The sequence below is a fragment of the Pseudorca crassidens genome, chromosome 17 (assembly GCF_039906515.1).
Source record: "Pseudorca crassidens isolate mPseCra1 chromosome 17, mPseCra1.hap1, whole genome shotgun sequence".
NCBI lineage: Eukaryota > Metazoa > Chordata > Mammalia > Artiodactyla > Delphinidae > Pseudorca > Pseudorca crassidens.
In genome coordinates, this window is record NC_090312.1 from 68,429,408 (window position 1) to 68,457,308 (window position 27,901).

The following is a 27,901-nucleotide window of genomic DNA, read 5'->3' on the forward strand; positions in this document are numbered from 1 at the left end:
ATATGAGGTACCTAAAACAGTCAAATTCAGAGACAGAAAGTAGAAAAGTTGGTTGCCAGCGGCTTGGGGGGAGGGGTGAATGAGGAGTTATTGTTTAATAGGTACAGAGTTTTAGTTTTGCAAGATAAAAAGAGCTCTGTAGGGCTTCCCTGGTGGCGCAGTGGTTGAGAGTCCACCTGCCATGCAGGGGACACGGGTTCGTGCCCCGGTCCGGGAAGATCCCACATGCCGTGGAGTGGCTGGGCCCGTGAGCCATGGCCGCTGAGCCTGCACGTCCGGAGCCTGTGCTCCGCAGCGGGAGAGGCCACAACGGTTAGAGGCCCGCGTACCGCAAAAAAAAAAAAAAAAAAAAGAGCTCCGTGGATAGATGGTGGTAATGGTAGCGCAAGATGTGTTTAATGATGCTGAACGATACATTTTAAAATGGCTAGGATGGCAAATTTTGTTTTGTGTATTTTATTACAATTAAAGAAAAAAAGAATCCAGCTCAGCTGTCTGATACACTATCAGAGAGAACCTCCAGATGCTTGTAGACAAACGTGAGATGAAAACTATCTTGTGTATGGCTCAGGGCCATAAGATTGGCAGTGTCCATCATTATACCTCTTGTGGGTCTGAGCCGCCACCTATCAGCAACTGTGCTGCCTACAAGGGCACGGCTAATCAACCTCTAGACAAAGACATTTTTTTGTGGTATGGAAAAAAAAAAAAGATAATGTATTTCAGGACACAAGCAAAAACTGTGCCCTTAGTACTATTCTCTTTTGTCTTTTGCTTTACTTGAAAAATAAAAAATAAAGTCAATTAAGAGAATCATAACAACCCTAGCCATGCCCACAACTCAAGATACAAACAGCATACAACAAATTAAAATGCACCAATCTTTTCTTTCCATAAGGTTAAAAAGTTTATATTACTTATACTTCAAAAATTGCGTATCATTTCTAGTGCCTTTTAGAGGAAAAAACAATGCTTCAATAATGCTTTAAAAATGGTATTTACTTACACCAATGGAATCCTTGGGTTTAGTGCTATGTCAGTAAATGGCAGAAGCATTTTACAGTTTCTGATCTGTTGAAATCTACACATTCCAGTCTAGTTTGGTCTATTTTTAAAGCCTGATTTGGTGTGAATAATCAAGTAGAAAATCTAAACTTGGATAATATGTAGTGAGCAACTACCTTTCACTGGTCCAGATAAATCATTTCAAAGACCTCTATTTAAAAAAAAAAAAAAAAGACCTCTATTTTAGATCATAAATAGTAAAGTCTATACTTTTGTTTTTTAATTTTTGGCTGCACCCCACGGCATGTGGGACCTTAGTTCCCAACCAGGGATTGAACCTGTGCCCCCTGCAATGGAAGGCAAAGTCTTAACCACTGCACTGCCAGGGAAGTCCCAGTAAGTCTATACTTTGGAGAAGGAATTGTTTCTCACAAGGCCACCGGGTAAGCTCTAGGCTTGCTCTACTGCTTTCTCCATCGATGACTTGGTGACTCAAAGGTGTGCCCCTACTTGCCCCCTTCACTTTCCTTAGATGACGGGGAGCCAGAGCTAAGGGCTCATCGCTTTCCCATGATGCAAGACCTTCAGATTGGCTACTTTGTTCAGGAATATGGAGATCTTAGCCTGTGATGCTGAGGAGGCTGCTGCAGGCCCAATGGTGCCAGAGACTGAAGTGTTCCAGAAACCAAGAACCATAGTGGTGCCCAAACAGAAAGAAACCCTGTGTGTGTCTCTGAGACTAGAACCCGCCGGTTTTCTAACATTTACTTTCTGCCTCAGAGGAAAGATATAGGAAGCAAACATAATCACATAAAATACTAACTTTAAAAAAGCAGCTGGATTTAGAGACCCGATTCCCAGTCTTCACTGTAAACCACATATTTCTGTGGGCTCATAACTGAATATTATATATTGGCACCATCCAACTCAGGACATTTCTTCCCACAGGCCAACTGGATTCTTTCCCCTAAACAAAAAGTTTTTATACTGAGCAGACACTGTGTCACGACTGTGGTTGTGCAGTTCTTATATCCTCTAAACTTCACAGGTTCATAAAACAGGAAAAAGTAAACTACCAGTCTGAAAGCACAGCCCATTCCCCCCATTGTTTGCAGTAATGTGTGGAAGTTGTTTTAAACAGTGTGCCCTTGTGTTGCTCAACTCTAGCTGGCCCACCAACCCAGGTTCCATGTTTAAACATCAACTGATTGTGAGAAGGGGCTTTGGAAGAGCTTTATAAACTGAAATATCCTTCCATTTCATCACTCAGATTCCTGAACAGGAGTTGGGAACAATGCTTTTTCATCTTTCTTATCCTCTCTTTTTTCTCTTACTGTGAAAAATAACAGGCAACCTCAAGTCACACATTGGACCCACTGCGTGCTGAGACAGGATTGTGGGTTTCTTGGTCACACCTGTGTAGGTGCTCAACGTAGTGTAGACATGTTTTAAAATAAAACATGATGTATATTAAAAAATGATATCATTTGTAATTTAAAAATTATTGTATCGTGGGCTTCCCTGGTGGCGCAGCAGTTGAGAGTCCGCCTGCCAATGCAGGGAACACGGGTTTGTGCACCGGTCCGGGAAGATCCCACATGCCGCGGAGCGGCTGGGCCCGTGAGCCATGGCCACTGAGCCTGCACGTCCGGAGCCTGTGCTCCGCAATGGGAGAGGCCACAAGAGTGAGAGGCCCGCGTACCACAAAAAACAAACAAAATATTGTATCGTAATTCCCATTACATACCATCTATGGGAAAAAAGTCTTTATTGTAGAAAGGTTCTTACTTTTCTTCTTGAATAAAGTTACAAAAGGAAGGCCTCTTTTCAAACTGTGATGAGGCAGGCAAAAATATCTTTGTCTGTTTAACATACAAATGCAGTGAGAAGAAACTGTGCAAGAAGAAACTGTGCAAGACTACTGCAATAAAAAATTTTAAAGAACCAAAATCTCAACACAAAGTAAGATAAAATCATTTACTCATCTGAAACAAATTATCCCACCAAAAAGCCAACAGTGGAAAGCTAAAAATAAAACCAGACACAGAATTGTTTTTTGACATAGTAAATAGTGATAGATGATATCACCTGTATTCTATGTTATGTAGTTGATATTCCATATTTTGTTTCAAATACAAAAAAGACAGAACCTTTTCTTGATATATACCTATAAATAACACCTATAATCCCATTTACAACTGTTGCCAGAAGAATAACAGGGAAAGATAAAATGTATGAGGCAGAGACTTCTGGATTTTAGACCAACCTGGAGAGCTTGGAAATATCACCCCAGTCGTCATAACAAGAAAAATGGTGAACAAACTGTAAAGTCAATAACTCTTCCTAGATCCATCAGAAAATTAATGTCACAGGGCAAACAGAAAGGTGGATACAGAGAATCATAGATTACTGAAAGCAGAAGGCCAGGAGAAGCAGCTCACAGCTGGGGCCAGTACTGGGAGGAACATTTAACTGTGATGGACAAATTGAGGGAGGCTCATTGTGAACAAGCTTGAGTTAAAAACTCCAGGGGCCCAATCTTAGGGGGCCCACAAACTTGTGAGTTTTCTCTCCAAAAGCCCCACCAGGTTCTCATGGTGAAGATGACAGAATAATCTCCTCCTGCTTCTAGCAGGCGGAAGAGGAAAATACCCATTTCAAAATACATCCAGAGCATTCTGTTCTCATTAACAAAGCCTGCCCTCGGACCTCCCTGGTGGCACAGTGGTTAAGAATCTACCTGCCAACACAGGGGACACGGGTTTGAGCCCTGGTCCGGAAAGATCCCACATGCCGCGGAGCAACTAAGCCTGTGTGCCACAGCTACTGAGCCTGCGCTCTAGAGCCCGCGAGCCACAACTACTGAAGCCTGCGTGCCTAGAGCTCGGCTCTGCAACAAGGGAAGTACCTGCAATGAGAAGGCCGCGCACTGCAATGAAGAGTAGCCCCCGCTCGCCACAACTAGAGAAAGCCCGCACGCAGCAACAAAGACCCAACGCAGCCAAAAATAAATAAATAAATTTATTAAAAAAACAACACAGGTGCAGGAAGCTCAGAGAAGACAAAGAAGGATAAATACCAAAAAATCTACATCTTGGCACATCATATTCAAAGTGGGAAAAAAATCAAAGACAAAAAATATATATGACTTTTGGTTGCATATAGTGGCATACGGTCAACATTTCCTCATTCTCCTTTGGGAATTCACCCAACAGCAACACGGAAAGAAATGAAATCCCAAACTCATAAAATTAAGAGAACCCTTTGGCCTGAACCATAACATAGGTGAATGGGGTCCATTATTGGTGGAAACTGACAAAAGGTATGTGAAGAAGTGGGGCACAGCCACTCTACCTATAGATAACAGAAAGCCCGTGGCATACACTTTTCCAAAGTAAGGTACATATCCTGAGGTATACACCTTAAATCCCCGGTCTGCAACAGCAGGAGCCTCTCTCAACCAGCATTACCTCCAAAAAGTAGAGGTGGTGGACCTAAATTAGGAATCATGCAGACAAGCAATAGTTGCAGGAAGCAAACCAAAAACTGGAGTTGACTGCTATGTTCACTGCGGGAGAAGGCATGGTCAAAATAAACTTGGGTCACAGGAGATATCCCTAGTAACCTAGAACTTGACCCTAGCCCAGCACCTCAACAATGAACCATTTTCAAATAGCTTATCAAAAAAAAAAAAAAAGCATCTTAAATAAAGAAGAGTAAGAAGAAAAGTATAGGATCATCTTCCACTGCCAACATGATCAAACAAGGACCAGATTTACTCACCTGCTGTGAACAACTAGAAAACCAGATAAAATACAGTAAACAATGGTTTCAGAAACTGGACGGATGGCACAGGACTATAATCACTGAGAGGGCAAACAAATAAAATGAATCCTAAAAGGAACCCATTTTAGCTTTCTGAATAGAAAAATTCTGTACCAAATGATATTTTTTCTTTTCCTTTTTTTTTTTTTTAAAGCACAGAAAAATCTTATTTAAATTGAATCTATGGAGGCTTCCCTGGTGGTGCAGTGGTTAAGAATCCACCTGCCAATGCAGGGGACATGGGTTCGAGCCCTGGTCCGGGAAGATCCCACATGCTGTGGAGCAACTAAGCCCGTGCACCACAACTACTGAGCCTGTGCTCTAGAACCCATGAGCCACAACTACTGAACCCGTGCGCCTAGAGCCTGTGCTCCGCAACAAGAGAAGCCACCACAATAAGAAGCCTGTGCACCTCAACGAAGAGTAGCCCCTGCTCGCTGCAACTAGAGAAAGCCCGTGCACAGCAACGAAGACCCAACACAGCCAAAAATAAATGAATTAAATAAGTAAATAAATAAATAGAATCTATGTTAGGAAGATACAAATATAAAAACTTATCAAGTAGATTTAAGTTCCACCCTACATCTGATGAACTGATTTTATGATGACAGTAATACAATAATTCTAAATAAATGTCACTAACATCCAGCTTAAGAAAATCTTTAAAATGTGGGTGAACTTTGAATAGGCAAATTGGTCAACAAATCTAAGATGGCAAAATTAAAGATGGCAAAGAGAAAACATTTTATCCTCAAGATTTTTTAGGGTTGAACAGAAATAATGTGAAATAATCACAATTATTCAAGTTATGACTTTAATATCCATTAAGTATTATTTAATTATAATAAACATACCTGTTTTTTTCTAGGTTGATGTTTTTCAGGAGTTAGACGCTGACTATTTAAAACACGTATTCTCTTGCTTTCAGTGGCTTGCCTACTCTTCTCTTTTTTCTTTCTTCCACCTAAAAGTAGAAATGCTGTCATCAAAAATTGTCTCACATTAAAAGAATTATATAATTTTTTTTGGCCACACCGTGCAGCATGTGCGATTTTAGTTCCCTGACCAGGGATGGAACCTATGCCCCCTGCAGTGGAAGCATGGAGTCTTAAGCACTGGACCACCAGGGAAGTCCCAGAAGAATATTTTAAAGGTTACCATGAAATTCCTATCTACTGGTTAGCTATTTTTTTAAAAGAAGAACTCTGTGTAGTTATTTTCCTTTGAATCTGGAAGCAGCGTGATATAGTGCAAAGATCAGTCTTTGAAAATCAGGGGTGTGTGTGTTTCCTTTCCAACCTGGACCTGGCAGAACTGCTCCTGCAAAGGGTGTCAAGAAGAAGGGCCATTCTAGGATAGAAAGCCCAGAGATAAACCCACGCACCTATGGTCAACTAATCTATGACAAAGGAGGCAAGGATACACAATGGAGAAAAGACAGTCTCGTCAATAAGTGGTGCTGGGAAAACTGGACAGCTACATGTAAAAGAATGAAATTAGAACACTCCCTAACACCATACACAAAAATAAACTCAAAATGGATTAGAGACCTAAATGTAAGACCGGACACTATAAAACTCTTAGAGAAAAACACAGGAAGAACACTCTTTGACATAAATCACAGCAAGATCTTTTTTGATCCACTTCCTAGAGTAATGGAAATAAAAACAAAAATAAACAAATGGGACCTAATGAAACTTAAAAGCTTTTGCAAAGCAAACTACAAACAAGACAAAAAGACAGCCCTCAGAATGGGAGAAAATATTTGCAAACGAATCAACGGACAGAGGATTAATCCCCCAAATATATAAACAGCTCATGCAGCACAATATTAAAAAAACAACCCAATCAAAAAATGGGCAGGGCTTCCCTGGTGGCGCAGTGGTTGAGAGTCCGCCTGCCGATGCAGGGGACACGGGTTCATGCCCCAGTCCGGGAAGATCCCACATGCCGCGGAGCGGCTGGGCCCGTGAGCCACGGCCGCTGAGCCTGCGCATCTGGAGCCTGTGCTCCACAATGGGAGAGGCCCCAACAGTGAGAGGCCCGCGTACCGCAGGAAAAAAAAAAAAAAAAAAAGGGCAGAGAGAATGGACTTGAGGACACGGGGGAGGGGAAGGGTAAGCTGGGATGACGTGAGAGAGTGGCCTGGACTTATGAATATTACCAAATGTAAAATAGATAGCTACTGGGAAGCAGCCACATAGCACAGGGAGATCAGCTCGGTGCTTTGTGACCACCACCTAGAGGGGTGGGATAGGGAGGGTGGGAGGAAGATGGAAGAGGGAGGAGATATGGGGATATATGTATAGCTGATTCATTTTGTTATAAAGCAGAAACTAACACAACACACCATTGTGAAGCAATTATACTCCAATAAAGATGTTAAAAAAATTAAATTAATTAACATAAAAAAGATGTACAATATTGTAAACCTTGACAATGTAAAAGTAGGGTATAGAGGACAGCAGTGAGAAGGCAGAAAACGTGGGTAGAAGAAAAGTGAGGTGAAGGAGTGGTAATTTCCTCCTTTCACATTATAGGGAGTCAGGAGGTATTATCTAAAATCAAATAAAATATAGCAGTATATTATTTCGAGTTATAAAGACAACCAATAGTAGATTTAAAACTAATAAAACTCTGGAAGTGAGTATTAAAGTTCCTAGTTTAAGAGCAATTGTTGAAAGAAATGCAAATACAAACATATTATTTAGAATTTATATTAGTACCAACCAGAAGTAAAAAATAAACTTTTAAAACAGTTATATCTGCTATAATAGGGCAACACAAGGTATCCTTGCGGTGATGCAACTACTTCATATCTTGGTTGAATCAATGTCAATACACTACTTGTGATACTGTACTACAGAATTGCAAGGTGTTGCCCAGTTATATTCTTAATTCTACCAAAGATTCTACCAAGTTAATATATTTACTTTCTTTTTCCCCTTTCCTGAGGTATGAGTGACAAATAAAATTGTAAGATGTTTAAAGTGTAAAAGAAAAAAAAGGGCAGAAGACCCAAACAGACATTTCTCAAAAAAAGACATACAGATGGCCAAGAAGCACATGAAAAGATGCTCAATATCACTAATTCTTAGAGAAATGCAAATCAAAACTACAGTGAGGTATCACATCACACCAGTTAGAATGGGCATCATCAGAAGAAAATCTACAAACAGCAAATGCTGGAGAGGGTATGGAGAAAAGGAAACCCTCTTGTACTGTCGGTGGGAATGTAAACTGATACAGCCACTATGGAGAACAGTATGGAGGTTCCTTAAAAAACTAAAAACAGAATTACCATATGACCCAGCAATCCCACTACTGGGCATATATCCAGAGAAAACTGTAATTCAAAAAAACACATGCACCCCAATGTTCACTGTAGCACTATTTACAATAGCCAGGTCATAGAAGCAACTTAAATGCCCATCGACAGACAAATGGATAAAGAAGATGTGGTACATATATACAATGGAATATTACTCAGCCATAAAAAGGAACGAAATATTACTCAGCCATAAAAAGAAACGTCATTTGTAGAGACATGGATGGATCTAGAGACAGTCATATGGAGTGAAGTAAGTCAGAAAGAGAAAAACAAATAGCGTATATTAACGCATATATGTGGAACCTAGAAAAATGGTACAGATGCCCCAGTTTGCAGGGCAGAAATTGAGACACAGATGTAGAGAACAAACATAGGGACACCAAGGGGGGAGAGTGGGGCAGGGGGTGGTGGGATGAATTGGGAGATAGGGATTGACATATATACACTAACATGTATAAAATAGATAACTAATAAGAAAAAAAATATGTGTTTAACTAAACTGAAGTATAATTCTGACAAACTTTTTGATAGCAGCAGTAATGAGGTTCTGTAATAGGTCAGCTTAAATATAATTCCCAAGATCCTTAGTTAACTTTAAAATCTAGTATAAACGGTAAGTATAATTTTGGATATCTGGGTAATTTCTAAGTAAGACAGGATGCTCAAACATAGGTCATGAGGTATAGTCTGTATCTAGCTTTGCTGCTGCTTCTTTTTTTTTTTTTTTTTTTTTGCGGTATGCGGGCCTCTCACTGTTGTGGCCTCTCCCGCCGCGGAGCACAGGCTCCGGACGCGCAGGCTCAGCGGCCATGGCTCACGGGCCCAGCCCCTCCGCGGCATGTGGGATCTTCCCGAACCAGGGCACGAACCCATGTCCCCTGCATCGGCAGGCAGACTCTCAACCACTGCACCACCAGGGAAGCCCTATTGATTCTTTTATGCCTTTAAACGTCATCTCACCTCCTAGTGCCTGCCTTTTCATTATCTGTTTAAAAAAGGAATAATATTTACCTTATACAATTGTAATTTCTTAATATAATGTTTAAGGAGTATTTGACACAGTGTAAGAAGTAAACCCTTCCCTCTTTCCCTCTTATTCACAGTTTAGTAAGACAAGAAATAAATGTATATGCAACTCAAAAGAAACAGAATGGTAATTATTGAAAGAAAATTGTGTGTACAGTTGACCCTTGAATAACATGGGTTTGAATTATATGGGCCCACTTATACACGGATTTTTTTTCAATAAACATAGTACCTGTATTTTCATTTTACAGATCTTTAAGTGTGGGGAAGAGTTTGTGTTCGATTAGCGATCACAATATGTGGAATCAAAAGAACTAGGGTTTGAGTTCTGATTCTGCTAACTGTTTTAGCTTCCTGCCCTCAGGTGAATCACTTATCAATTCTTTCGTTTTTGAGGCAGAGATAGCAGGATGCATTGACTGCACAGGAGTCGGTGCCCCGATCCCCATGTTGTTTAAGGGTCAACTGTATAGAAAACCTAAAAGAATATACACATAGAATTAAAAAGGGTTTAGCAAGATGGTTGCATATGAGATCAATAAACAAAACTCAACAGTGTTTCTGTACATTAGTAACAGTTTAAATATTTAACTAAAATAGTCAAAAGATAATATTTACAATAGTAATAAAATATTTAACATTCTTAGGGATAAATCCAGCAAATGCAGTCAAGATCTGTATGTAGTAAATTATAAGCTTTACTATATATATGCGTGTGTGCATGCACATATACAAGTTATAAGAATATATATACGTAAGACAATCTAAATAAAGAAATACGCTTTTTGCTCATGTAGAGGAAGACAATATAATTGTGTCAGCTGTCTCCAAAATTGTCTACTAGGACTTCCCCAGTGGCGCAGTGGTTAAGAATCCGCCTGCCAATGCAGGTGACAGGGGTTTGAGCCCTGGTGCTGCAGAACAACTAAGCCCATGCGCCACAACTACTGAGCCTGCACTCTAGAGCCCACGAGCCACAACTACTGAGCCTGCATGCTGCAACTACTGAAGCCTGCGAACCTAGAGCCCACGCTCCGCAACAAGAGAAGCCACCGCAGTGAGAAGCCTGCACACCGCAACGAAGAGTAGCCCCTGCTCGCCGCAACCAGAGAAAGCCTGTGCACGACAACGAAGACCCAACACAGCCAAAAATAAAATTAATTAATTTAAAAAAACAAAAAAAGAAAACTGTCTACTATTACAATGTAATTTTAAATCAAAATTTCAACAGGGTTCTTTGTAGAATTTAACAAGGTTATTCTAAAATTATGTATTAGGAGAGTTAGTCCATCATGGGCCCTGAGCATCCCTTCAGTTCTTGCTGAATGTACAAGGCTTACTCATTCCCTGATACTAAACAGTTTCTACAGTTAGTCAGGAACCTAAATAGGTCAAGGGAACCACGGTCTGACCACCATGTAACTAACTCTCTCCTGGGGAAGGCAACTGGATTATTTGCTACGTTTTGCTTGCTCCTTACTCAAAACGTGCCCTTGGCCCCAGGTTCCTCCTTGCAGTACAACCTACTGCCTGCAGAGCATCTACCTGGGCCCACTGCACTGTCTTTGGGACCTGGCGAGGGGAACCAGCACAACTACGCTGATGCCATATGCTGTTGCTATCTGTTGTGCTGTAATAAACCGTCTTGTTCTGACCCAAGTCTTGTTGTCTACTTTTGGCACCTATGGAGTGGTAGCAGCTTCACTGCTTGCAATCTTCTATAAAGTGGTTTTCTTCCCCCTGACAATATGGAAGACCAAAACACCAAGAATACTCAAGATACTCCTAAAGAATAACAGAAAGATGAAGGAAATTGCCCTATCACACACTGAGTTATTACTAAACTACAGTAATTGAGACAATATGGTATCAGTGCAGGAACAGATCATATGTGCTGGTGAGGTTAATGGAAACCACACCAGTTATTTTGAACAGAGATTTTCATATTGGGAACTGTTCTAACAGGTGCTAGAGGACCAAAAAGGCAAAAATAAATTAACGGAGATTAATAATTAAGAGAAATTCATATATAGGTGGAGATTTCAATACTTCTCTCTCAGTAATTAGTGAACAAGAAGACAAAAAATAAGCATGCATACAGAACACCTGAGAAGCACTATGAATCAATTTGACCTAATCGACATTTTATAACACTCCACTCAACAATAGCAAAATTCACATTCTTCTTAAATGCACATCAACAGTCACCAAGACAGACCATATTCTGGGCCATAAAGCAAATCTTAAATTAAAGAAGAAAAAGAAAGAAATCCTCAAAGCATATTCTCAGGTCGGAACCGAATTAATTGGAAATCATTAACAGACAGGTATCTAGAATATCCTAAAATTTTTGGAAATTGTTTAAACAAAGAGCTGCTTCTTCTTTTTTTAAAAAATAAATTTATTTATTTATTTTTATTTTTGGCTGCGTTGCATCTTTGTTGCTGCACGCGGGCTTTTCTCTAGCTGCGGCGAGAGGGGGCTACTCTTCGTCGCAGTGCACGGGCTTCTCATTAGGTGGCTTCTCTTGTTGCAGAGCACGGGCTCTAGGAGCGCGGGCTTCAGTGGTTGTGGCACTAGGCTCAGTAGTTGTGGCTCGTGGGCTCTAAAGTGCAGGCTCAGTAGTTGTGGCGCACAGGCTTAGTTACTCCGCGGCATGTGGCATCTCCCCAGACCAGGGCTCGAACCTGTGTCCCCTGCATTGGCAGGCGGATTCTTAACCACTGTGCCACCAGGGAAGCCCAAATGAAGAACTTCTTAATAGCCCAGAAGATCAAAGAAAAAAGTCTCAGGGGAAATAAAAAAATATATTTTGATGAAAATGAAAATATAACATATAAAAATTTGTGGGATGCAACTAAGGCAGTAATTAAAGGAAAATTTATAGCATTAAATGCACATATTAGAAAAACCTGGGCAACTATGAAGAAAAAGCAACTCATATACAAAGGGGGAAAAAGTCAGGTTGATGTCAGATTGTCCACAGCAGCGCTCATAAAGTCAGAAAATAATGGAGCAAAATCTGCAAAGTTGTAAGGAAAAGTATTTCCAAAGAATACTACATTTAGCCAAAATTTTTGTGCTAATTTCACCCATTACAGCTGAAATCAATCAGTAGTCTAAAGTTGAAATTTAGTTATAGAGGCAAACTGACCCAACCTATCAAAGCAATTCATATTATTTATTCTTCATTTTGGAGGAATCATATGGCTTACTGATATATTTCTTATGAAACAGCATCTATGTGAAGTTCATTGAATCCTTCAGTTTCACCTTCAAAAAGTTAAATGTAAATATATTTTAAGTACATATGCAACCTCATCACATTTTTATAAATTTTTATTTGCTTTGATTCTATCTATTCTTCCATTGAGGCAGTCTATCTATCTCAGTATTTAAGGACATGGGCTCTGAAGTCAGAAATGTCTGATTTCAAATTCTGGCTCTGGTTCTGTTCATGACCTGTGTGACCAAGGGCTTTTTACACTTAACCTCTTTTTGTCTCAGCTTCCTCATCTGTAAAATGGGAGTGATTAAAAAAAAAAAAAAGTACTGATCCAGATTGTTTTGAGGATTGAGTTTATAGATAAAAAGCTTTTAACTCAAATATTAATCATTTCACTGAATGCTGGTTAGACTTTTCTGCATAGAAAGCATTTAAGTGATTTTTTTTTCAATTTTTCTGAATTACTTGATTTTTTAAAAGTACATAGCAATTTTACAAAACTGAAAAAAAATTGTTTTTAAAAGATGTCTAAAAAATTTTTTTTAAATGTTTAGCATGAACGAAATAAATATCCTCTATTAGGAAAAAGAGGATACCTAGGTAACATTTAAGCAACTTGGACTTTTTTGGAAGGTATATGTATATATTACTAACATCTAACAGAAAGTCAAGAAATGTACTAAAACTCACAGGATCTTCTAGGTTCAGTATCCATAGTCACTGTCAAGCCACTCTACAATGTGACTATGGTCTTCATTGGTTCAATTACTGATCAGCTAGAGTGTAAAAAAGTGTATGCTTCCATTTCTTTGAACTTTTTATTATGAAATTAAAAGTCCAGGAAAATCCCCAAATTATTTTACTCTAGAATTATGATTCCTAGTCATTTTGCAGCTAGGAACTCCACCAACATGAAGCAAATATTTCTTTGAGTTTAACTTTACCATCTTTAAAGTGAGGACGATGATAATATCTACAGATGTAAATGTTTTAGAGCTGTAATTTACAAATACTAGCTAACAGTGGCCCTATCATCAGCCATCAGCTAAGAATAAATTTATTCAATTAATATTTACTTCAGGCATACTATGTACCTGGAATCAAGTTGGTACACCTATTATTTTTATACTGATCAGTAAGTATTTAGATTTGGATCAATAAAGTTTAAAAATCCTTGCATTAGAACATAGTACGGGTTCAATAAACATTTTTTGAATGAATATATACCAAGGAGGAACTTACAATTATATTACCATCGAAAATAATTACAGACTGCTTTTAAGATTTTTTTTTTTGGTTATTGTTGCTTGTTTTTTAAATCTAGCAATGCCTTTTATAAGGATAATAAATTCTAAATGCAATGAGGAATAAATTCTAAATGCAATCTGCAATGCCAGAGTCTATACATAGTCAATCCTCATTATATTCATGGATTCTGGTATTTGAAAATTCACCTACCTGCTGAAAGTTGTAACAAAAATCAAAACTTGCAGTGCTTTTGTGGACACCGGTGGACATGCACAGAGTGGCAAAATATTTGAGTTCATGTTCCCAGCTGAGGTTAAACAAGGTGAAGCTCTGCTTTCTTATTTTAGCTTCCAGGCTAGAAATAATTGTTCTTTTTACGGTCTATTTAGTGCCATATTTTTGTGCTGTTTTGGGGGTAATTCTGCTGTTTAAAATTTTCCCCAAGTGTATTGTGGAAGTGCTGTCTAGTGTTCTTGAGTGCAAGAAGGCTATGTACGATGTTCCTTACAGAGAAAAATATGTGGTTAGGTAAGCTTCATTCAGGCGTGAGTTACAGTGCTGTTGGCCTGGGTTCAATGTTAATGAATCAACAATGTATATTAAATAAGGTTTCTTTAAACAGAAACAGGGACTTCCGTGGCGGTCCAGTGGTTAAGACTCCGTGCTTCCACTGTGGGGGGCACGGGTTCCATTCCTGGTCGGGGAACTAAGATCCCGCATGCCACATGGTGCGGCCTAAATAAATAAACAGAAACACATAAAACAAGGTTATGTATTGAATAGTTGACCAAAATGTTGTAACCATAGGCTCAAAAGAACCTAACCCTGTATTCCCCTGTAATCATTCAGTATTCACTAAGTGTTCACAATGACCTTATAGAACATTACCGTAAATAACAGGAACCAACTGTAACTTTCTAAATTAAGCACCACCTCTAATTATCTCTTTGAAGTCATGACATTTAATCCCTTCGTGCTTTAGTTTTCTGATGTGTGTTTGTGTGTTGTGGGGTGTGGTCAAGGGCTGGATCGCTTTCAAGTATCGATTCTCCACTCTGAAAACTGTAATAAATGTACTTACTTTGAAGAGTTTCCGCTCTTTCCTCTTTCTTATCAACATCTTGTTGTCGGTTTCCATGTTTCAACTTAGATAAGAAGAGATTTTTGTGAGACCTAAATGAAACACAAAAGCTTGTGACTTGTTCTGCAAAGACTAGAAAAGCTATAGAAAAAGGTAGATGATTTGTCTCAATCTCTATCCAGGACCTGCTTCTACTTTGGTCTGTTTCCCTGTGGTGCTCTCCTTGCACTAATGCCCCATCTTTTTTTTTTTTTTTTTTTTTTTTTTGCGGTACACGGGCCTCTCACTGCCGTGGCCTCTACCGTCGCGGAGCACAGGCTCCGGACGCGCAGGCCCAGCGGCCATGGCCCAGCCGCTCCGCTGCACATGGGATCCTCCCGGACCGGGGCACGAACCCGCGTTCCCTGCATCGGCAGACGGACTCAACCACTGCGCCACCAGGGAAGCCCTAATGCCCCATCTTAATCTTTAGCCTCTTAAGATTTTTCTTCTTCAGACTTCCCTCTCTCCCATTTATTTTCTCCATCTCATCTACTCAGAAATCAAGATTCTTTTGGCATTCCAGTTAGAGAAATTCCAAAATTCCATTATACATGATGGTAGTTATCACTTATCTTCATAGATTCCAGAAAGGGCTTTCCGGAAAGGTAAGACTGTTTGGATATACAGGATGTGACAGAATTTTTTGACAACCTGCAATGTTCGTATTATTCAAACTTACAAAGGAACAGACTAAAATGGAAAAAAAAAAGTTCAACTGAGCTTAGGCAGCTATTTTATCACCACCTAAAATCTACACTTTGACCCCTGTAAGTGCTCTATGCAACCTACTAATGCTTTCCCGCCGTCCCCAAACTTTCTATTGTGCTCTCTGGAATGCCAGTCTCAACTTCGTCGTCTGTCTAAAGTCTAGCTCTCCCCGGGAACAATATTTCTCTCCTTTGTGGCCTCCTTAAGTAGAGATTAGCTTCATCGTCCGCAAACCACAGGCTCCGAGAGGTGGGTCTGTATACTTTCCATTTCCTAATGGATGCCACCTTCAGGATCCTGCTTCCACAGAAATCTTAGCCTTTGAGGATTCATGCCACTGAGGTGTATTGCTATCTACCATGCTCCATAATCTTTCACTATCCTTCCAAGCACCTCCCATGATTCGCAGATCTTTCTCTATCCCCGAGTGCCGCCATCACCATGAATTATTTCCGTGTTTCCATGGATAACCCAGATAACAAACTGGCCCCTCAACTCCTCATCTCCAGTGACCTCCTCCACACCAAGTCAGCCACCCCCGCCCCACGGTTCCACTTAGCATCCCAACTGCTCTACACTATGAAATCATTCATGTGGACGTTCTGCTCTCTGAACACGTTACATTGTCTGTTACAGCATTCTAATGATTAGACAGCTTTTTAAGTAATTGCATAAAATCGCAATTTGGGGCATTCCTCAGAAATGTAAGCTCCATCCCCTTCCTGCCCCAGCATCACACCCTTGTTTCTGACAGAATAAGAGTTTACTAATTATTTGCTTTAAGTTCAGGTACTCCCTCCACGTGCACTCCTTGTAGAAATAATGTGAAACAACCCAGGATCCCAAAACGCAGGTCTCCATAGTTTGGCTTTTCAAGACCCATCAGGGTCTTAAATATCTGTGGAGGTTAAGTAGGACCCTGCGATAATTCTTCAAACCATACCATTTGCGTGGCAGCTATTATAACCTACCTAGGTTTGCATGAATTGTTTCAAAGATTTTAAACACAGAGAAGAAAAATGTCAATTTACTTCACCTCAATAAGGATACTGTATCCCCTGAGGATTCAGTTACCGCAGACTGTTTGTCACTAACACTTTAAAAGAAGAAAACATTTGTAAGAATGTAAACAAGAGAAACTTTTCATCAGGATTGTACTTTCCACATAATCAAGCCATTTTTCAACTTATAAAACGTATCTCTGGTAAGAAACTCTGGTAAAATTAAGACCTTTACAGTCTATTACAACATGGATAATTTTTGCCCAGATGTGCTTACCAGAGACATTAAATCAATGTCTTCCCCAAACATAAGTTCAGCAGAATTGAGCTGTAACTGAGCATTCACAATGTCACTCTTTCAAAAACTCTCTCACGGATCTTTATTTCTATGAATTCAAGTTTAATTTCTTATCCTCCCCAGCAGTCTCCAACCAGCCTTTTTAATAAAATTCCTCCCCTCTGCTACAGTTAAAATTAGCTCCGACAAACACAGCAGGACCATCTACAGCTCGATGCCTTCACTGGAACTCTTCCTCTCTCCTGAAATGACATTTCTTCTTCCATCCACCTGTAAAAACCTTAACCATCCTTCAAGGTCCGGCTCCATGTTCACACTTTCTTGAAGCTGTCCGTCAAACTCCTTCAGCATTTAAGTCTATCTTTAAACTTTAACAACAAATTATGTAATGTCTGCTACTGTTTCTGTTTCAAGTCTGTAATTCTTATTGCCTCAAATAGTTTATAAGCTTTACCAGAACAAAATATTTTATCTAGTATTGACAGCACGAGGGTTTCATCTTTCCCGGCATTTGTCGGACCTTGAAATCACACTTCTGTTTCTATCCTTGCTTCACTTACGTCTTATTCATTCTTGCCTTGAAACTGGTGAATTTGACTCCCAGGATGGTTTTGATATTTGCTTGATTCTTATCTTTACCATGTCTCTACTTTTTGGTTTTTCTCCCTGTGTCTAGTGCACTACAAGATGTAATGCATGCCTGGTAATGAACTAGGCACCAAGGATTCAAAGCTATTTAAGAACCTCCAAAAAACTCTCCATCTAGTGAGATAGACAGGTAAACAGATACGTTATTCTCGAAGATAAGTCCTCCTATAGAGGTATGACTTGGTGCTGTGGGAGCACACAAGTGACAACTCTGCTCAGAGCTCAACAAGACTTCTTATAGGTGAACTTTGAGCTAGAACTTGAATGGCAAATAAGAGCTTACCTTGAAGAGAAAGAAGGAAATCCAAAATTGAAGCAAGAGTCAAGGCATGAAAGAACTTGTAATATTTGAAGATCAAGTTGTATAGCTAGAAAGTGCCACGGATGTGGGCAGGGAGGGGCTAATGCTTAGGGACAAGGTGTATATGAGGGAAAAAAAAAAAAACCACCCAGAAAGGGGCTATATACGGCTTTGAAAGCCATGCAATAAAATCTAATTCATCAGGCTTCCCTGGTGGTGCAGTGGTTGAGAGTCCGCCTGCCAATGCAGGGGACACGGGTTCGTGCCCCGGTCCGGGAAGATCCCACAAGCCGCGGAGTGGCTGGGCCCATGAGCCATGGCCGCTGAGACTGCGCGTCCGGAGCCTGTGCTCCACAACGGGAGAGGCCGCAACAGTGAGAGGCCCGCGTATCGCAAAAAAAAAACAAAAAAAACACAAAAATCTAATTCATCAAGTAGGAAACAGAAAGCCAACAGAGGTTATTAAGCTGGGAAGTGAGTTAAACAGATTTATTTTTATGGGAAGGTAGCCCTGGAAGTCACATCAAGAATGGATTTGTGTGGCACAAAGCTAAGTAATAATCTAGGATATAAATGGTAAGAATGGATTAGAGAGGCATTTCTGATATGGAATTCGTAACACTTGGGGAGACAACCAACTGGATGTGTGAGGTAAAGGAGGAGAGTTAGGGTAGAGAGACAGATGAGAACATCTAGAGCTCTGTCTTACACACTGAACTGTGTTTGTGTCTAGGAGGGCATTTGAAATAAGTGGGTAGTACTACATTAGGAGAATACATAGGAAACATGTTCATTATATGCAAGAATCACGGTAAGTTCTAATCTTACTTTACTTTAAGGCAGTATTACAGTAGGCAGGAAGGCTGGGCCACAGAATGCATTGGGTCTTGGTACTACTAAACTTTGATTTCCTAAACAAAATGAAATAACTGAGCAATAAAAATGAAATCCCTACTTCTCAAAATGGGTCTTAGGAAAAACCCAGTGAGCAATAAGACTGCAAAAGAGCCCTTGGGGAGATGAAGCAGTGAGGAACAGATCATGCTCTGATAGGCAGGGACAAAAAGAACTGTAAGACTGAGCTCAGTCCTGAAGTGTGACCAATGCCATGTCCATCCAACTCAGACTCCAATCCCCACCTCTCAATAAGTAGTTAAGATGGGGACTTACAGCGCTTACGTCATGGTCCCAAGAGAAGAGTAATATTACATCCACTGCCAAATACATCCATCCAGAGACCAGAAGGATTTGACTATTTGGCCTTGGTTTAAGGGTGGATGAAGAGGAGGAATGGACCATAGGTTCAGTAGAAAAGATCATTATAATGGTAGAGTTTATCTTCTTCAGTAGGGTTAGTTTCTAAAGCAAAAGGTAAAAGCCAATTCTGTAAAAATTACCCTTGAAAATCCCTAAAGAAGAAATAATTTTAGAAACTGAACTCTTGTCTCTCAACTTGTAGGACTGACACAGGCTTGTTTCCCTCCCGCGCTGGAGCAAATCACTGTTTCTGCACTTGCGCACCAGATGAAGCAGTTAGCCTACCCTTAGAGAAGATGAACAATATTTTAACATATTAGAATAACCCTCAGTACAACAATCACATGAGGGCATGTAGGATTTGAGAACTAAGGGGCACAGATGACTCAGGCTTTCAACCTCAACACTGTTCTAGAGTTCATGTTCCCTGAGAATGATAAATGATGTCACTCACACTAGCTACACAGTGCTATTTTCTCTCTACTTTTGCTTAGCATATGTAACAGAATATGCGTAAGCCCTAACTCTACAGCACTCCCAAACATCCAAACGTTAGCCATCAGTAACGCAATATACCTACTACTCGATAATCATTTTTATTAACAATGGTTCGCTAGCATCACTCTTACATAGATATTACATTCATAAGACAAAAAATATACTAATGAATTTACAAACCTTTCTCCTATATCCAAATTAGCTTCCGTTTCCAATTCAATATCATTACTATTAGGTTTATCTTGAGAAGCTGCTGTTCTTGCTCTTTTACTTTCCACTACTTTTGCTGCTGCCTTAAAAAGGGGGTTGCAGGAGACGAAGGGATGCATTAAGACATTTAAAACAAGTAACATTTAATTAAGCCTTCTTGTTCTTTGACAGTCATAACCCAAGTGTCTTGTCACAGGTCAATAAAGGGCAGTGCGTTGTTATTTTCCTCAGTAACTATAATATCACCATCAGCAACCTGCTTGGTTTATAAGAATTATGGAGAAGGGCTTTCCTTGCAAAGGTACTTGATACAGACAATGCTCTCTAGTCAGTGTTAAGATAAAAGTTTACTTTAAAAAAAATTTTTTTAAAGATTCTATCTATTTTAAAATAAAACTATCTCAAATTAATGCTCTCGTATAACATATTAAGTTAAAACTTTTTGAGGCTAACACAGGATAAAGTGTAAAAAGAAAAATTTTAATGATCCTTCTTCAGTCCAATTTGACTTTTCCCAAAAATATGCTAAAAATTTCATTTAAATTTAATTAAACTATTTCTTTTCACTTATTTCTTAATTCGTTTTGATAACTTTCCCCTCAACTTTCTATTTTGAAAAATTTCCCCAACTTTTACTTTGAAAAGTTGTAAAAATACTACAAAGATCACCAATAAACCCTTTAGATCCACTAATTATAACATTTCACCACATTCTTCTACAAAATCACTAAATAAAATTCTGATTAGTTTTGAAGAATTTCTATTTCAAGTATTCTCCTTTATTGTAACAATTACTCTTAAGTCTGTTTAGAATCTCTCTGAAATATGCATACCTTCATTAGAAAGGTTGACGATTTTTCATTTAGCACATAATTCACATAACTCTTAATTTTCTCCATCATGCGGTTGTAGCTGAAGTGTTGAAAAATGGAATGGAATGTATCTTTCTGAGAGATTATCATAAGCAATTTCCTTTTTAAAGGCTAAAGAAAACAGAAGAAACTTACTAGCACATAAAGCACAAATAAAATACTAGAAATTTTGTCATATTATTTAATTGAAAAAAATCACTTTATAAACAAAAACTCAAGAGGTTTTAAAAATGCTCCCGTTTTAAATGCCCACCAATATATTTTTTGACTTAAAAAAATTTAATATTTTACACATATGCAAAAGGATTAAAAAACCTTATGAACCTAAATATCCATTACCAAGTTTAAGAAATAATTATCTGTATAATAGAAGCCTTATTTACTACTATAATCTGATGGCGCCCTCCCCCACCCTGGTTTTCCTCTTCTCAAGGTAACCATTATCCTGAATTTAGAACTTTAGCACATCCACGCATTCCTTTGCACTACATATGTATGCATCCATAAACAATATATATAGCATTGTTTAGCATGGTTTTAACTTTATACCAATGGTGTAAAGCCCTAAATGGTATTTTTGATAAAAGCCCTAAATGGTATTTTTGATCAATGGAATACTGTACAACAGTGAAAGTAACTAGTAATTCTATAAATATCAAATCAACATGGATGTCAGAGAGTTGAGCAAAATATAGAAAGTTTCGGGCTTCCCTTGTGGCGCAGTGGTTGAGAGTTCTCCTGCCGATGCAGGGGACACGGGTTCGTGCCCCGGTCCGGGAAGATCCCACATGCCGCGGAGCGGCTGGGCCCGTGAGCCATGGCCACTGAGCCTGCGCCACCGGAGCCTGTGTTCCGCAACGGGAGAGGCCACAACGGTGAGAGGTCCCCGTACCGCAAAAAAAAAACAAAAACAAAAAAATACATTTAGGGGCTTCCCTGGTGGCACAGTGGTTAAGAATCCGCCTGCCAGTCCAGGGGACACGGGTTCAAACCCTGGTCCGGGAAGATCCCACGTGCCGCGGAGCAACTAAGCCCGTGCGCCACAACTACTGAGCCTGCGCTCCAGAGCCCGCGAGCCACAACAACTGAGCCCGTGTGCCACAACTACTGAAGCCCACACGCCTAGAGTCTGTGATCTGCAACAGGAGAAGCCACCGCAATGAGAAGCCCGCGCACCGTGACAAAGAGGGGCCCCCCCATCGCCGCAACTGGAGAGAGCCTGCGCACAGCAATGAAGACCCAACGCAGTCAAAAATAAATAAATAAATAAATAAAAGTAAATTTTAAAAAATATATACCATTTATTCACCTTTCCCTCCAGCCTGTTGAAAGCATGTAGGCTATTTTCTATTACCACAATGCTATTAAACATTTTCCTACATGTCTTCTTGGGCACAGTACAAGTTTTTCTTAGACAACAGTTCTTTCAATGCTGGTTGCACAATAAAGCTATAAAGCTTTAAAAAAATTCCACTTCTCAAGCTCTATCCCAGAACAATTGTCACAGTACAGCCTAGTTTTCTTTTTTTCAGTTTTTATTTTTTTAATAAAGCTTCATGGTTTTAAAAGTATGCAGTGAAAGTAAAAACAGTTACTCTAGGGCATTTATCTAGAAGTGGAATTGCTGGAATGCATGCTTACTGATTTTGTTAAAATGCTCTCCAAAGCTTAAGTACCAATTTACCCTTCTGAGAGGAAGGTATGGCACTTTTATCATTTCTCCACATTTTGAGCCAACTGTTGGTGTGCTAAGACATTTTTAATCATTGCCAATCAGAAGTATAGGAAATGCTATTTCAATATATTACTTGGTATTAACCTGATCACGAATATTATTGAGGTTAACACTTTCTCTCTTAGGCTTACTGGCCATAAAGTTTCCTCTTCTGTGACGTACAAGTAGAGTGGAATTTTCAGTAGTCTCACAGCACTAAGGCAAAAAAGTAAGGGCAGGGAACCCAATAAACATACCAGGCTTCCAGCTGAAATCTCAGGAGGGTTACACCATAGGAACAGGGGCAAATTAGAATAAGCCTTACTAAAGGCTCAGTCCTTCAGTGAATTAAGGTGATTCCCTCTCCCCTAAACCACCATGTGAAAAGGTACTCAACTTCATTAATCATCAAAGAAACAGAAATTAAAACCCAATGCGATAGCACTACATATTTGCCTGAATGACTATAATGAAAACCACATATAAGGTCTGTGAAGCAACTGGAACTCTCCCACACTACTGCAGGAATTGATAATTACTTTGGAAAATTCTGGCAGTATCTACTAAAACTGAGTATGTGCATATCCTACAACTCACCAATTCTATTCCTAAGTATATACCCAATAGAAACACATATATTTTTTCTACAAAAGACATGTAAAGGAATGTAATGGAAAAAATACGGAAATAACTCATATGTCCATCCACAGTAGAATGGATAAATTGTAGTATATTCCTACAGTGGAGCAATGAGAATGAACAAACGATTGTTATAAGCAACACCATGTATCTCTCTTACAAATATAAACTTGCTATATGATTCTGTTATATAAAGTTCAGAAATAAGAAAGACTAATCTTGGATGTTACAAGTCAGGATAGCGGTTACCCTTGAGAAGGTGGTTGGGATAGTGCCTGGAGGGTGCTGGTGATGTTCTGTTTCTTGATCTAGGAGGTCACCACACAAGTGTGTTCCTTTTGTGAAAATACACCTACTTATACACTTATGATACATGTACTCTACTAAAGGTATGCTATTGTTCAATAAAGAGTTCACTAAAAACTGTATAAAACTACACTTCTTTGAATAAGCTTAATTTGCTCTCATAACTTTGTTTTTAATACTGAAAAATTAACTTCTATTGACCTTAACATTACACATACACACAAAAACTAGTGATAACATAAGAAACCTCCAGAAAAATAAGCAAGTTATAATGCATTTCCCTACACCTGCACTGCTCAGTATGGTAGCCACTAGCCACACAAGGCTACTCAGCCCTTGCAAGGCGTAAGCCTGAATTTAGCCTTAAGTATAAAATACACCCTAGATTTCAAAGACTTACTACAGTTGTACCTCGGTATCCACATGGGATTGGCTCCAGGACTCCCCTCGGGTACCAAAATCCAAGGATGCTCAAGTCGCTTATATAAAATGGTGTAGTATTTGCATATAACCTACACATTCCTCACATATACTTTAAATCATATCTAGATAACTTATAATACCTAATACAATGTAAGTGCTATGTAAATAGTTGCCAGTGTGTGACAAATTCAAGTTTTGCTTTTGAAACTTTCTGGAATTTTTTCCCCCTAAATATTTTCAATCTGCAGTTGGTTGAATCCCCAGATATGGAACCCAGGATACAGAGGGCTGACTGTACAAAAAAGGGAATGCAAAATATCTCACCAATACTTTTTACATTGATTGTTAAAAAGAATAATGTTTTTGGATATACTGGGTTAAATAAAGTGTTACTAAAATTAGTTTTACTTGTTTCTTTTTACTTTTTTAATGTGGCTACTAGAAATTTTTTTTTTTTGCGGTACACGGGCCTTTCACTGCTGTGGCCTCTCCCGTTGCGGAGCACAGGCTCCGGACGCGCAGGCTCAGCAGCCATGGCTCACGGACCCAGCCGCTCCGCGGCATGTGGGATCTTCCCGGACCGGGGCACGAACCCGTGTCCCCTGCATCGGCAGGCGGACTCCCAACCACTGCGCCACCAGGGAAGCCAGGCTACTAGAAAGTTTAAAATCACATACGGGACTGGCATTATATTTCTGTTGGACTCTACTGTTTAAAAGAGAAAACGTTTCTTTTCTCCTCCAATGTTCTTTCAATTTTCCTTATTCCATATAAACGGCTCCAAACTTCTGATTCTAATTTAAATAATTACCGTGTAAGAATTTGGGTCACCAAATATTCTTTCAAAGACTTCTTCTGCTTCCTTAAAATTTCCATTTTCCATGCAAACAGCTATAGCCTAAAAGACAGGATGACAAATACAAACCTTAGATTGCTTTTTAAAATATCTAATTGTTGTTTAATATTGAAATAACTCAGGTAAGTCTAAACTACTTCATTTAAAATATTCTTATGTAGCTTAATAATTTTGATTTGATAAATGATATTAAAGGCAGGAATTAATAAATAAATCAGGAGCTACATTATATATATTGAGGACCCACCGAAATAGTCATTTTGAGCAAAAGGGAAGAGAGAGAAGGGGTAGATGGATGGTGTTTGTGATGATTAGGATATATAAAAGTTGCTACTTAGGACCCCAGGAAAATCTCTAATAGAAACTCAGGAAGCCAGATGCTTTTGAATAATCATTTTATAAACTGGCCTTTTTTGCTACTATATGTGGTAAGATATAGGACCACCATTACCATCTGGGTAGGTTTGTAAACTTGGGAAAGCTATTTAACCTCTTGGCGCCTCTGTTTCTTTACACCAATGTAAAATGGTGAAAATAATAGTACCTATTTCACAGGGCAGTTGTGAGGATTAAAGAGTTATATATAAAAGTGCTTAGAACAGTATCTGGCAAACAGTAAACAGTATATTATTACACGTTTGCTATGTATTTTATGTAACCCGTTCAACTTTACTGGTATATTTAGCAAAGGCCTGCTTCCCCTAGAACTCCAAAAGATTGGGACAACATGACAAATCCCTTTGCCCTGGGTTGAAATTCTTAAAAGCAGCAGTCATTTTTCTGCCGATTCTCCTCAGGTCTTAATTCTAATTGACAGTCACCACACCGTCAATAATTAATTCCTGAGAAGGTGGGACACCACCTGGATTTTCTCCTACCCAACCATGAAAATTTTTTTAAAAACTAGAAAAAGTTTATTTAACTATGAAATTCCTGAGTACATACTTTGCCTGTAAACGAAACATTTTCCCTGCTATTATGACTTTCTTTGGTTTTTGAATGACTTTCTTTGGTTTTTCACTCTTTAATAGGCTACTCCTACTAAAATTTTCTCTACATAGTTAAAATTTTACATTCTCTTAATCGCAAAAACCCATTCATTTCTTATTATTTGATAATCTTTAGGGACTTCTCTAGTGGTCCAGTGGTTAAGACTCTGCGTGTCCACTGCAGGGGGAGTGGGTTCAATCCCTGGTCAGGGAACTAAGATCCCGCACGCCATGTGGTGTGGGCAAAAAAAATATTTAAAAAAAATAAAAATAAAAGGTAATCTTTAAATGGGAGAGCATAAACCACTGGTTTTTGAAAGTTGTTTAGTAATCTTTAAATAGATTTGGCATATTTTCCAACGTGGGGGCAATATGCACTTAGGTAGAAAACATTAAGTCCCAGCTCTTAGTCCTCATGTGAAGACAATAAATCATAGGTCAAATTTCTAAAGAGAATGATTATATTATATTTTACTACAGGTTTACCATCCAAGTTCTATTAGTTGGCTCTTAGTTTCTTTAGATGTTGTTTTTATTTTCTAGCAAAATAATAATAATAAACACAAAGTAACACTCATACCTGAATTTTAATTAAATTCTGTATTTCTTCATGAAGCTTGTCATGTTCCTTTTCAATTGATGCCCAAATCATCAGGGCTGATTCCAAGGGTGTAATTTGTTCATCACTTTCAAACTGTGCATCTTTTAAAACCAAAATAAAAATAAGTAACTTAGAAAGCCATGAAGAACTTTACTTTGTTCATTTTTTTATAAACTCATTTCTTTAAACATTGACTGAGTGTATACTATGTGCCAGGCACTGCTCTCGTATATACCAGTTTAGGGAAGATTTTTCAAGTTAATTTCCTCATTAAAATCAACTTAAAAAAAAATAAAAAACAGAAAAGGCTATATATGAGTCCACAAAACATCTGAAGATTTTCTCTACTAAAATACTGATTTTAAAACCTGAAATAAATTATATTTTATAAGGTGTCACAATAACAGAATTCTTAAATGGTTTGTAAGTCTAACTGCAGTATAACAAACTTCATTGAGATAGAGCATGAAATTAGTTTATTGTGAAATTTGATTTTCGCATATACTACTTTAAATCCTTGTTATATATTTTGTAGATATTTGAAACAGGATCAATCAAGAACTTATCTCTCTACCAACATTATTCCAATCACCAAAGCTTAAAAACCTAAGGAGTGACTTCCCTGGTGGCGCAGTGGTTAAGAATCCGCCTGCCAACGCAGGGGACACGGGTTCGAGCCCTGGTCTGGGAAGATCCCACGTGCCGCGGAGCAACTAAGCCTGTGCACCACAACTACTGAGCCTGTGCTCTAGAGCCTGCAAGCCACAACTACTGAGCCCACGCGCCACAACTACTGAGCCTGCGTGCCACACTACTGAAGCCCACGCGCCTAGAGCCCGAGCCCCGCAATGAGAAGCCTACACGCCACAACGAAGAGTAGCCCCCGCTCGCCACAACTGGAGAAAGCCCGCGCACAGCAACGAAGACCCAACGCAGCCAAAATAAATAAATAAATTTATTTAAAAAAAACGTAAGGAGTCACCGTTTTACTCCTTCCTCTTTCTCATCACCATATACCATCTGTTGCAATATTGTATAGTGGTTTTTAAAACTTTGGAGTTTATTCCAGACTCTATCATGTACTACTACCTGTGTGGTGTTGAAAAAGTTATTTTGCCTTTTTAAGCCTCAGCTTTCTCACCTATAAAATGCTGTAAATATGGGCTTCCCTGGTGGCGCAGTGGTTGAGAGTCCGCCTGCCGATGCAGGGGACACGGGTTCGTGCCCCAGTCCGGGAAGATCCCACGTGCCGCAGAGCGGCTGGGCCCGTGAGCCATGGCCACTGAGCCTGCGCATCCGGAGCCTGTGCTCCGCAACGGGAGAGGCCACAGCAATGAGAGGCCCGCATACCGCAAACAAAACAAAACAAACAAAAAATGCTGTAAATAAATACTATGTGAATATTTAATGAGATAATATTTGTACTAGTGTTAAACTTTCTTAAAACAGAATTTATCAGCTTATTCTTATCAAAGACTCACAGTGGCTGGTAACTACTTAGCAAATTACACACAAACATCTCCATTTGAAATTCAGGGTCACGTGTAGTTGAAAATCCAATACATAAACTAAAACTAAGTTTTAAATGCTGCCTCTCTTGAAATATAGTGATTCTTGATCACTGACCCCAGCCTATTATATCTAAGATGCACCCTGGTGAATTTCAAGATTAAACCATGGGGTCACACACAAAACAGGGATTTTTTTTGCACCCTTGTTTTAAGAGAAAAAGTTGTTGGAAGGGAAAATAAGAATATAATGAACAACTGCTATATGTGAAGCCCAGCCAGGCACTT

At 39.2% G+C, this 27,901-nt stretch overlaps 1 protein-coding gene across 6 annotated transcripts in view; it reads right to left on the reverse strand.

Annotated features, from left to right (window-relative positions):
- TERF1 (telomeric repeat binding factor 1) overlaps nucleotides 1-27,901 on the reverse strand; it is a 40,636-nt gene that overhangs the window by 3,159 nt on the left and 9,576 nt on the right. For 2 of the 6 annotated variants that reach the window (XM_067712067.1, XM_067712065.1), the window contains 7 exons: nucleotides 26,085-26,206; nucleotides 24,471-24,557; nucleotides 20,539-20,688; nucleotides 19,676-19,788; nucleotides 16,529-16,588; nucleotides 14,743-14,834; nucleotides 5,685-5,794 (listed from right to left, as the gene is read on the reverse strand). In XM_067712067.1, coding sequence (XP_067568168.1) covers nucleotides 5,685-5,794; nucleotides 14,743-14,834; nucleotides 16,529-16,588; nucleotides 19,676-19,788; nucleotides 20,539-20,688; nucleotides 24,471-24,557; nucleotides 26,085-26,206 — 734 coding nt within the window. Of the gene's footprint in view, nucleotides 1-5,684; nucleotides 5,795-12,508; nucleotides 14,397-14,742; nucleotides 14,835-16,528; nucleotides 16,589-19,675; nucleotides 19,789-20,538; nucleotides 20,689-24,470; nucleotides 24,558-26,084; nucleotides 26,207-27,901 lie in introns of those variants that run through there. The other 4 variants (XM_067712068.1, XM_067712066.1, XM_067712070.1 and 1 more) reach the window with 3 other exon arrangements.